The sequence below is a fragment of the Chrysemys picta genome, chromosome 2, assembly GCF_011386835.1.
Source record: "Chrysemys picta bellii isolate R12L10 chromosome 2, ASM1138683v2, whole genome shotgun sequence".
In the NCBI taxonomy this organism is placed as follows: Eukaryota; Metazoa; Chordata; order Testudines; family Emydidae; genus Chrysemys; species Chrysemys picta.
Genome location: NC_088792.1, coordinates 94,958,662 through 94,971,442, shown reverse-complemented (window position 1 = coordinate 94,971,442; position 12,781 = coordinate 94,958,662). Strand labels below are relative to the sequence as shown.

At 39.5% G+C, this 12,781-nt stretch overlaps 1 protein-coding gene across 5 annotated transcripts in view; it reads right to left on the bottom strand.

Moving 5' to 3' along the window:
• Window positions 1–12,781, bottom strand: part of STARD3NL (STARD3 N-terminal like) — a 41,970-nt gene that overhangs the window by 14,815 nt on the left and 14,374 nt on the right. For 4 of the 5 annotated variants that reach the window (XM_005287350.5, XM_005287352.5, XM_042844774.2 and 1 more), the window contains 3 exons: window positions 8,911–9,205; window positions 2,917–2,994; window positions 142–219 (listed from right to left, as the gene is read on the bottom strand). In XM_005287350.5, the coding sequence (XP_005287407.1) occupies window positions 142–219; window positions 2,917–2,994; window positions 8,911–9,135 (381 nt within the window). In that variant the 5' untranslated portion in view covers window positions 9,136–9,205. The remainder of the gene's footprint in view (window positions 1–141; window positions 220–2,916; window positions 2,995–8,910; window positions 9,206–12,781) is intronic. The other variant, XM_042844775.2, reaches the window with a different exon arrangement.

The window sequence follows — 12,781 nt, the reverse complement described above, 5'->3', positions numbered from 1 at the left end:
TGTTCAGTACCTGTTGCACATTCTTACATTTATTTTATTATATATAGATGCTTCTCAACATACTAATATTTGGAGCCATCTAAAATTTGTCAAAGTTTGACCCATTTCAAGTTAACTCTGTTGTGCTTGGCTACTACTCACAGCTATTGCCCACCAATGGCGCAGTCTGCACATTGCATATGCAAGTATTAACACGTTGAATCGAAAGACTGCCAGTAGCTGTAGAGAAAAGAAAAAAATTGTTGGTTAATTCCAAATGTATAAAAAACAGCAAGATACTCAGCTGACTGAAAATACCAACTGCTTGTAATGTAAATGAACAGGACACCACAAAGAAAGGAATCTGGTTATTAGGAAAGCTTTGAAAATGGATTTGCTTATTAAGATATAAACTCAACATTTTGGCTTCACAGTTATAAAACACTGCTGTCAATTAGACTAAAATTAAGCATATGCATAAATATTTGCAAGATGAGAGCCTCCAAGCATGCACCAGTGTGACACCCAGCTGAAGTACATTAAATCTGCATACGTACCTGGTACACTTCTGTACAGTTCAGGACCTGAACATTTAAGCTTTTCAGATAGTTAATCTGCCAAATACCTAATGGGTTACTGTGTCAGTATATTTTAAATATTTAACCTTACAAATTATGGGATGGGGAAGAACATATTTATACAATGATTTCTGTAAATGAAGAATTTAAAATGTTTATTGAAATAAAGGTTTTACAACTATTCATATAACTAGTCATCGTTATTTGTTTCCCTTTAGAGAATGCCTGCAATTTTTCATATGTGTTTTACTTGTTTTCTCTGTCCAAAAATTAGTCTTGAGCATTTGACATTTTCAAAGATCTATGTAAATAATTTTTCCAGACACACAGTTATCCACATTTTACAATGGAAGAATTTGACACAGAGCGCTTACGGAACCTGCCCAAGGCCAAAGAGTAAGTCACTGGCACAGGTGTGATTAGAATTCTGAATTAGAGTTCCCAATCTTCCATTCCTGTGCTCATTCCTTGAGACTAGGACCCTATCAAATTCATCATCCATTTTAATCAATTTCCTGGCCAGAAGGTTTTTAATTGGTCAATTTCACATTTTCAGATGTTTACATCTGAAATTTCCTGGTGTTGAAACTGTGGGGGTCCCAACCCAAAAGGTACCTGGACACGGGTCTGATCTCCCCTGAGAGCAGTCGTGCAGGTGAGGAGAAAGTCCTATCCATCTCTAGCCCGGCTAAGACTAGCAGCTAGGAGCCCCTGGCTGGGGTGCTCCCAGCACCAAGGGGGAGTTCAGACCCACCTCCACAAGCCTCCTCAGGCTCAAGAACCTCTGGGGCTGCTGTCCAGCCCCAGAGCTTCCTGTAGCAGGGGGAGGCACCCAGAGGTGGCTCTGATCTCCCCCCGAGAGTGGCTGTGCATGGGAAGGGCAAATCCTGTCCCTCCCCGGCCAGGACTCGCAGCTAGGAGCCCCGGGCTGGGGCACTCCCAGCATCACAGGGGAGATCAGATTTTACGGAAAAGGGCTTATTTCACAGTCTGAGACACGTTTTTCATGGCCGTGAAATTGGTAGGGCCCTACTTGAGACCAGGCTACCTGTAAAGCATCATCTGTTCAAACGAGTTTACAAAAAAAGTTCACAAAACTTGAAACAGGAAAACACTTAAATTTAAGAGAATTGTCTTTCCTTTGGCAATTAAAATATCAAAGCTGAGAATAGCTCTGGAAGAACAACTGAGTCTAATCTAGCTTTAAGTATAAAGTTGAATAAGATTAATTACATTTGTGCTAGAGGCAAAAGTAGTTTTAATTGTAAGCTCTAAATCATTTATGGATTTCAATGTCTCTAATGTCTCCTATCAAGAGTTTTCCATTCCAAGTTATATGTTTTTCTACATAAGCAGCTTTAACTATAGGCTGGATTTATTTGCAGGATTATCAAAATGAACAAAAAGATAGCTTTTTTTAGCTTTATGAGATGGGAGATACTGTGGGGGCACTGCTGAAGATGGCATGGTGGGACAACTCTTGGCTGCTGGAGCATAACAGCCATCTCATCCAAAGTGGTACAAGGCAGCACCAATGTGGAAATGCGAGCAACATTTTACACTAATTCCAGATGAGTAGTTTCGAAGCATCCATCAGTGGTGGAACAACTGGTATGTAACAAATGCTGTGTCAACAATTGTTCTCTCTAGGGTAGACAAGGCCTAATATTACCTAAGAGGAATGAGCGTTATGGAAAAGAAAGAGGGCACAGCCTACAAATCCTGCTGATCCAACAACAAGAAAAAGCATTTGTTTGCATGTGAATATCAGCATGGTTCATGCCGTGGAGAATGCTGCTCCCTGACTTTGTCCCCTTTGACACTGCCACAAAGCTGCAGTCTCAAAAAAAAAAAAAAAAAGAGTGGAGGGCTTCTGTCAACCCATATGGAGAGTGAATGAGCAGTGGAGGTGCTGCTCCCTGCTCCTTGTTGTTCCTAGTGCCTGTGTGTAGAGGGAAGCAAATGGGTCATTATGCCTACAGTCATCCATATTTAAAATAGAATCTAAACATAGATTTTAAATAAAAATTTAAAAAAATAATCTATTTTAGTTGAAATACATAAACCTGCAACAAAACCTGACATATATAGATGTCAGCTATTGTCCTGTGATCAATTCTTCCCTCACTACTGCTGGATCTATTTCTGGAATATTGCCCAAACATAAGATTATACACCCTAATTTAAAGAGAGATGTGATTTAGAATACATTTTCCCTCTCTTTTAAATTACAAGAAAATCTAACCCTGGCACAGGACTCAAACTATGGGATAATAAAAGATAAGGCCTCTCTGGATAAAAAAAATTCCAGTTCTTGCATTAAGCATGTTTTAAAGACATTCTAAAACAAAATACTTACAAATATATCAAAATATGAAGAATGGTAGTCATACTGCAGGACTTCCTTCTCTAAAGTAGTCTCAATGCCCCCATTTACCTATAAAAGAACAAATGAGTCGTATCATTTATAGCTTCAGAAAATGGGAAATTACTGAAATCAAAACACTTGCCATTTTCAACTGTACAAGTAACGGTTTCAAAGCATTTCTCTGCCTGACTCCTAGACAGTAAACATAGAGGCCAGAAACGTTACTATTCTAGAAACATCATTAGGGGAGTGGCATTGTTACAAATGTTCTTTTTTCCATCAAAATGCATTTAGCATTTTCCAAAAGTCTAATGGGTCTAAGATTATTACTATTTTTAATGACTGTATGGCCTACTGAGGCTACCTTCCCAATTCTCAACCTGAGATAACAGTGAAGAAATTGTTGGTGGAAGACGTAGTCAGACCTATGTATTTTGCCACCTTTTCATGGGCAGGAAACCAAAATTCCTTACATGTCTAACAATCAGAATAAGTTATTTCACTCTATCAACGTAAAACAAGAGACCAATAAAAAATTACCAGCTATATCTGCGTTGGGACAACAAGTTCTCTTTCCATCTTCCTACTCTCAAGATGTATCTTTTTTCATTAAGACCTTGTGTTCAGATTATTTTCTCTACTACTCTTTAATGGCCTGCTGCTATTTCATTGTCCTTTTTTTCTTTCCCTTTGTTAAGCCTCCTTTTATCATCACCTCACTCAACATTCCCCTGCCAATCATAAGTTGACTTGTCCAAAGAACTTTCTCATGTAAAAAACCACTATTTTAAATTCTCTCACAAAGAGCATCAGGACAGAATAACTTGGGAAAAAAAATTCTCTTCCTCTTTCTCCTTTACTGTAGTGCTATCTGTTGTCTACTACCAGGACACAATAGTGCTCCCCCACTGCAGTGCAGTAACAGCAAATCTTCATCAATTTGCACTACTTCCTGACTCCACACAGGGAAGCACTATCACAAACACCAGTACTAAATGACTGTTTCAGCAGATAGCGTCTTGCATTTTCTCAAAAACAGGGGTTAGCTCCCCTGACTTCCCCTGTTTTCTGATGATCATGATGGAGCTACAGAAAGCAGCTCTAAGCCATCTCCATTTATGTCCCCCTTAAAAGTTAGTTAATTTCTAAAAATTTACCTCATTTTAAAAAAAATCTTAGAGGAGTTTATCTGTTAAAATGAGATCAAGTATTAATTATTAACTTCTTGGGCAGGTCACTTGAGGTCTACCTGTTTCCCTATCTGTATGTAGGGAATGGCTTGGTTTTTCAGTTTAAAATATATCAATATTTTAATATACTTATTTAGGATTTAGCTTTTCTGTTGACAGCACCTCAGAATTTAAAGATTTTAAGTTGACTCTGTAAAAGCATTCACATCATACTAGAAAAAGTGAAGCGCAGGAGTCCCTTTCACTAGCACTTGGGTCCAATGAGTCTACTTTTTGCATTTCTGTCGTGCTTTTTACCTACCAAACTCAAAGCTTTTTATAATGGTGGATAAAGCATCATTTTAAAGCTGGGGAATTCAGGAAACTAACCCAGGTCTCCATAGTCCTCTCCCTGTGCACTATACTATGGAAATAGAGACAAAAAATAATTTATAATGAAACTGAAATGTTTGCTGCTTTAATATTCATGGCAGCAAAAGCAACAACTGCTTTTCAAACAAATAGTTGATCATCTTAAATTTTAAAAAAATCACAGCCCGTCGGGAGGACAAAATGCCTGCACCATTTATCTTTCCCAGATTGGCACAGTATTTTTAGTTCAATGAATTGTTAATTCGCCTGTTGCAAGCTACAAGCATTTGGCTTCCTCACACACTTCTTAGTACACGACATTCAAAATCCAGTCCAGGCCTTCTCTCTAGGCTTGATTTCCCCCAGCATTCCTTCCCCAGGAATTTCAGACCCAACTCTAGGTCCTCTTCTCTCTAGAGAGCCACTCTTACATACCTTATATTTGTCTGGTAAATACGAATAACTTGCAAAAGACTTCTCAAACAGAGTCACCACCTGGCAACAGAGCAGGGTTTTCAAACACATTTTTCCAGTCTTTTACAGTTACTCTACTCAAATACTTTAGCTGTTTCAGAACATACATTGAAAATGCGTATGCTCGGAGGAAGAAACAAGGGGAACACTGCCTGCAAGATATATAGCAGTTTGACAGGTCGTTTTATTTCTAAGATTAAACATACATCCCTACAGAATTTAAAATATAAAACTAATGAGGATTTATTTTGGCCATGTCTCAACAAAGATATTAAAAGCATGCATTCTGATGGGAAAGAGAAAAACAACTCTATTCAGACAATAAGACTGATCACATGATCACTACTGGAATTAAATTGGGATGTAGTACAATGAAAAAAAACCCATGTAGCTACAATGTTGATGTATATGCAACACAAGCACCTCTTATCTCAATCTTTCTGGGTTTTTTTTTTAGATTTGCAACAAAAACAAACACCTTTTTCTGGAAGGTGGGGATGAAAAAAATTAAGAACCCAAATCCAATACAACACAACCTCGTGAAAATAGATTACTATTACTTATAGAATACAAATATTGAATTTAATGAGACTTGCACAGTAACAGCTAACTCATGTATCAGAGATGAACAAGTTACATGGCTACCATTATTACACTGTTCATAGTGTAAAAAAATCAGTATGGGTAAACATGAACAATTCAGAGTGGGTTCTAAATCCAAGATTTGGAAAACCTGAAGTCTGCATTCCAGAGAGTTATATGTTTTAAGGCCAAAACGGCCCAGTATGATCATCTGGTCTGACCTCCTGATGGGCTTGGAGAACAAGGCTCCTTTTGCCAGGCAAGACAACATGCCTGCCAATCCAGACTCATGAGACTTTGGATGTTTGACAGCTGGAACAGAACGTTTGGATTCTCACCTGAACCATTCAAGTGTAACAGTATGTTGTTGCAAAGCCAAAGAAAAGTCCACATGAAAGACAATTATGTTAACTGCTTAATTTCTAAAGTAGCACAATCTGAAATCACAGAGGTGGTGGCTGTCTGACAGGAAGAGTGCACTGTTAAACTCCTCACATATGCACAGGACCAGAACTAAAGTAGGGAGAGTGCACAGATATTATAGACAAAGGAGGCTAAAGGGCAGGGAACAGAGGGAGACTGGACGCCTCCCAATACTATGTCATCAACACCCTTCCCCTCCTATCCCTCACACAAGCCAATACAACCCCAAACACTTTCATCCCCTTCTCTCAATTTGAGCTCTAAAATGCTCTTCCAATTCTCAGAGACAACTTGCCAAAAATCCTTCCTTCTGCACACTGTCCTCTTGCATCTATGCACCTTTATGATAATTAATAAAGATGCTATGTTTATAATATAAAAAACTTGGGGAATGCTACCCAGCCTGAACAAAAGCCTTTGAAAACAGAACTGGGGGAGAGAAACAGTAAAAAAACCAAGAGATAGCTAATATGCCATTTTATCACTTGACATAATCATAGCACCAAAAGTTTAAAAATATCCTGATGTGTAAGCACTTCAGCCTCAGGAAGGGAACATGTTAATACGGTCAGGCGAAAAACATTTGCAAATAAGCACACCAAAAAAAAAAAAAAAAAAAAAAACACTTCCTCTTCCTCCTCCCTCCCAGCACTCCTACCAAGCAATCCGCTCTGACTTTTGCTGCTACTTATATTAAACTACCAAGTGTTCAACAACAATTGGCGATGCTAACCAGTCTGGGTCCAAAAGTGGCAGTCATGTCCAAGAAACATTTTCTGGTTTATGAAAAGGCTGGCATCGTCTCCAAACCTCACTAGTTATCCACCAGTGAGGAAGCCAGAACATAGCAGACTCTATATCAATTGCACCAACACCCAGTGTTTAAAAATCAAGAGTTGGACACCCCCCCAAGTCATGAGACTAGCTTAAAAATCATGATATTTTAAAACTTTTTTAAAAACCACTCTGTCTTTTGATCTTGTGATGTTGGAGGGTTGACGGGTTTTTTACTTTTTTACTAGAGGAAGAATTACAATAAAACATTACCATACTATATCATACATCACTTATTCAGGATCAGGTGAATAATCAAAGAACCTGGCTAGAGATTCTGCCTTGCTGGCTGGGAAGCCCTCCAACGCTGAATACTCTAGAAAGGGCAACAAAATTTCTAAATATCTATCCGCCTTTTGGTGCTTCTCTTGTGAATGCACTTGGTGCGCAAACTTATCCATTACAAGGATAGTCCACATTTTACTATACCACAATTCCATAGGAGGAAGGATCACATGTTTCCAATTATGTGCAGTACAAAGATTAGCAGCTAACAATTAAACAAAATAATTTGACATTCTGTTTAAAATGTAGATCTTTTACTGGAGCATTAAGTAAGCAGGACATGGGATCTCTAGGAAGCCAGCATTTAATCATAAAATGAATCTCTTTAATAACTTCCTCCCAAAACAATCTAATTTGGGACACAACCACCACATGTGCAAGTATGTTCTCCTTTCTCTGCAACACCTCCAACAGAGCACCTCCTTAGTTGCAAAAATATGATGGATCTTAACTGGGTAAATGCCATTTATACAGTAATTTATTAAAAAATATTCATAAGCTATAAAAATTGAAAATTGGATATCCCCTTTCCCACAAAGATCCACTCATCTAGATCAATCTTTTCATCTGGGTTGTTTCCATATTGACATCTTTTACAATCAAAATAGTGTATCTCTAAGAAATTAAATCTTTTGTTTCAGCTTGCTCCTGGGTCAAACTCCTCAAAAATGTGGTTAAAGGTCCAAATAGAGTCACCTCATATCCCAGTTTCACAATAAAATGTTTCACTTGTAAATACTGAAAATATGGGATCTTTACATTATTACATACCTCTTCGTATGATTTCAAATTCAGGACCTAGAAACAGCTGTTTGAATTGAGTAATCTCAGTGCTTACCCACAACAAACAGCCACTTTGACATTTCTGAGGATACATTCCAGATTATTAATCAAAGTAGTTAAGGGAGAAGACCTCAGCAAGAGCAAAATTAATATATTTAAAAAATTAATCTTAGAACAAACTTGGCACAAGGAAAATATTTTATTTGAAAAACCAAAACAACTTTGGCCGATAGCACCCCTGAGGAATCTCTCTCAGGAGAGATGAGCAATGCAGGAAAATATTATTTTCAATGTGTCACGCGGTAACAAGCTAAACCAGGGGTCGGCAACGTTCGGCACGCGGCTTGCCAGGGCAAGCACCCTGGCAGGCCGGGACAGTTTATTTACCTGCTGACGCGGCAGGTTCGGACGATCGCGGCCCCCCTGGCTGTGGTTCGCCGTCCCGGGCCAATGGGGGCAGCGAGAAGCCACGGCCAGCACATCGCTCGCCCGCGCCGCTTCTCGCCGCCCCCATTGGCCCGGGACGGCGAACCGCGGCCAGTGGGGGCCACGATTGTCCGAACCTGCCGCGTCAGCAGGTAAATAAACTGGCCCAGCCCGCTAGGGTGCTTGCCCTGGCGAGCTGCGTGCCAAATGTTGCCGACCCCTGAGCTAAACCCTTGTTAGATTGAAATTCACACAATATCCAAATTCATGGAAGCGTGAATCTTTTTGATGCTTTGCTCTCTGTTAAGTACTCTGCACTTTCCTTGTTCTAGTTTGACATGGTTAATAATTAGAATTAAGACACAAGTGTTGCCAGAAAAGATATAACAATACAAATGGATAATAATGAAGTGTAAACCGCAGCGATTAAAACAGAGTTGCCACTGCTAAGCTAAATGGGTATCTGTTTTCACTGACTGTTAGATGGCAAGACATTTGTTAAAATGTAACATGTCAAACTGGGGTGATAGTACAAACTTTGAGTTGGAGTGGAATGGTGGCAATTAGCCATTTCTGAGCCCACCAACCCCTGAAGGAAGAAAACAAATCTAAAAAAAGTTTGAAAAACAAGACTCACATTTAGCTCTATTATCCACAGCAAGGTTACGAATAAAAGGTCAAAGGTAACAAACAAACAGAAAGTCCTTCTGACATCTGATATGCCTTTCTTCTCTCTTCCTTCATAGGACTCAATCCTTGCCATCAGCTGCGCTGGGTTGATGGAATGGACATCCTGCAAGGAAGGACAGGAGCCCCGACTGCTGCTCTGAGCATTTTCTGCATCATCTGGCAGCCGATTCATCCTGGCTGTGGTTACAGTAGCCTTTTCCCAGCTTCACCATCACTAGCAGGTTGATCCATATAGGAGATGTCTTTAGAAAGAACAAATCCAAAATGTTAGTCATAGCAAACTGACTGCTACTAAGCAAACTTCATCTAATCAGACCTGAACTGTTTTTTGTAAATCGAACAGTTGAGTGTCTTTTGCATCTGTGTGCTGAAAAAATGCTTTTAACATGTTTTCTAAGCTCACCTATAAATCCCTTTTTGAGACAGAATATTTAAATACATAGCAATATGAGCCATATCTCAGGAAATGTAGTCTAGAGTTGGAGGTTTCCAAATTCTAATCAGCTTTGCTACTGATTGACTGGGTGGCCCTGGGCAAGTCACTTCAGCTTGTCTTGCTGTCTCCAACTGCAAAACTGTGGTTAACACCTCCCATGGACATTGTGCAGACTGATTAGTTAATGCTTGCATGGTACTTCAAATTTAGAAAGCACTTTAAGTGATTAGTAAAAGTAGATTCTCTAGCTGGGCCTACTCTTTCCATCACTTTCATCACTGCTTAATGGAATGATTACTTGATTTTCAAACATCAGCACACTGTATCTAAAACTTTTATGCAGTAAGTCAAAGTACTCAGGCCCAGGTCAAGCTTCAGATAATTTGGGGAAAGGGAATTAGGGGCTTGCTGTCTGCAGACTGAGGTTTGGTCTACACAGAGAGTAGTACTGGTATAACCAAAGATGTGATGTTAGATTAGACCGGTTTAGCTAAATCAAATGTACACAAAGTTCCACTGGTTTAGCTAAACTGATGCAACATCACACCTTTAGTTAACCCAGTGTGGCTTCTCTGTTTAGACAAGTTGTAAGAGAGCAGAGGTCTACTTAGCACAACTTCTTAAGTACAGAAGGGTGTCTGCCACCCACACGTATCACTGGCCAGGGTATGACTGACTTGGCCACGAAAGAAACAGGAATAAGTCAAAGGTTCATTACAACTACTGACATCTCTACTACTGGGTATCCTGCTCTCCTGAGCTGATATGTCAAATCTTGCCCCATAGTTTACACCATGTTACATTACCAGTGTGTGTCTCTGTGAAGTTATAATACATAGAACTTAATGGTGACATAAAGGTCAACAGATGCCTAAATCTGTTCCACTACACTGCATTTGTATATTAAGTGCTTTCTGGTGTCTCAAACTGATACATTTCTTCATATACAAGCAGCTGCAGGGGTTTTTTTCCCCCCACCACTTGCTGTTGCATGAGATACTTTTTTCTGGAAAGCTTCCTCAAAGACAGCTGACTAAGATGGTCATATGTTTCAGCAGATATGAAAATCAGATTAGTTTTCTCCAACAGCATTCATTAAAAATGTGTTACATTTATTCCAAAACAATTTCTGCAACTGAAGATTATGAAACTTTCGATATAAAACGCTTGTAGCCAACTTAGGCAGTACAGTATGTTCCCAACTATCTGAATAGCATGGGAGACACAGATTTTATTCAAATAATCGGGCAGCTCAGATAATCGACAAGGCAGGAGCCATTCAGCAGCAGGGTTGCCTCCTCTGTGGCTGGGGACTTCTCCTCCTCTTCGCAGTGCTGGCCAGGGGTCTCTGCTCTGCCCCGTTCCTGTGACACGGGGCTGCAGAGGACTCCCTGTGTTGTTGCAGTGCCAGTGACACCACCTCCACAACCTTGTGCCTGCAGGAATCAGGTGTTACCAGCCCTGTGGCAACAAAGGGAGCCCTCAGCAATTCCACTATCATGGCCCTGCTCACTCCTGTGACAGCCCAGCCACAGAGGGCTCCCTGTGGTCCCTGTTCTGCCACAGGAGCCATTCAGCAGCAGGGTGGCCTCCCCTGTAACCAGGGGCTTCTCCTAGCCTTGGGTGCAGGTGAAAAATCTCTGCTCTGTTATTCAAACCGTCACATTATCCAAACCCCTTCCTTGTCCCCGCTGCAGAGGGCATGCATCTCCTGCTGGTGGATAACGACAGGATTTGAACAATGAGGAGGTTTGGATAATAGTTTTTTGGATAAACGGGAGTATACTGTACTCAGTATATTCTTTTATAAATCAAAAACCCCCGGGGGTTTTTTTGTACAGGTTGTTCTCTATTAAGTCACACCCAGAGTAAAGTAGTGAAACTTTCCCCTCCCTCTCAATTCAAAGAAAACTGCAACACTTCAACCCCAGGGAAGTTAAAACTGTAGAAGTCAACAAGGTTCCAAAAAATAATAATTGGAAGTAACAGAATCCATGACTTTTGAAAGCCCTATGACAAACCATTTCTTAAAAGCCACCCAAGCAGAAATAAAACTAGTGCAACTGAAAATTCCCAAGAGGAAATCCAATGCTCTTGAGATCCTCAAATACTGTATTCAAGAATCCCAGTCAAATGAAAAATAATGGAACTAATTAAAGTTAGTTGAGTCAGGGTTGCAATATGTTTTTCAGTGTCAGATACATAGTTGTTAAATGGTCTGTTATACGAACTCTAACTTGGAACTTCATAAACCCTCCTAAAACCCACTTAAAATAAAGAAAAATGTTCTCATCAACTGCTGCCTAATGACTACAAATCAACTTTTGCTTATGCTCAAAAAAATGATATCTGGTAAAATCCACCAACAACTAATACTGAAGAAAATAATCACAAAAACAAAAGCCAATTAATAGATAAATCATGCTTAGAAGAAACTCCAGATCACATTTTTATATACCTGTTCCCATACCAATACACCACTCCCCGCCAATTTTTCATCCTATTCACTGTACATACATGATGCCTCAAGTTGGGACCTATAGTACAACTTCTTATAATACTAAGACTCTAATCTTCTACCATTCTGTCTCTTACACAAAGAGAAGGACACAGTATTAAAGTAAATTAAAAACAACCAGGAAAATATGTTCAAGCGTTTTTCATCAAATAATAAAACTATTATTTTTAGAGAAAAAAAGAGGTAAAAGGACATATCAGCAGTTCAGCCAAGTGAAAGTAAAATATAGTAACTATTCTAGGAGAGGAAGGAAGTGGTATTTAAGTATTACATTTAGATTTATGCTAAAAATATAAAAGTAACAACACTGCACAGAAAGGGTGTATACATACAGTAAGATATTTAGCACTCATACAACTCTGCATGTGAGAGTTTTTCTACAGCACTCCATGTCAGAGCTTCAAACTTCCGAGTACTACCAGAAAACAATATCTGAGAAAGAATTAGTAGGAGGAACAATGTGCTTGAGGAGGCTCCCAGGGACTCTTTGTTAAAGTTCCACACCAAAATGAAGGAAGGATTAGAGTAACTTCTATGACTTTAATGAGAGTTCACCCTCTGTCCAAATACAGCCTCTCTTCCCTGTGATGACAATATCCCCAGAGATGTTTCTCTATGGGGGCTCAAAAAATTCTAGAGGACCAATTTTGTCTTTTCAATGCCCAAAATTGCGCTAGATGTCCAGTACCTTAAAAAAAATGTAATGAGGAAAATATCACACCTGCCTACAAGATTTTCAGAACCAACCCCTTCCTCTTTTCAAACAAGAAAAGTTTAATGCTGTGGTACAGTAGCAATAGACTGTCTCATTGTCTCTCTCGCGCGCCCTCCACCCCACATTTCCAAATCAAACTTGCTGTAATA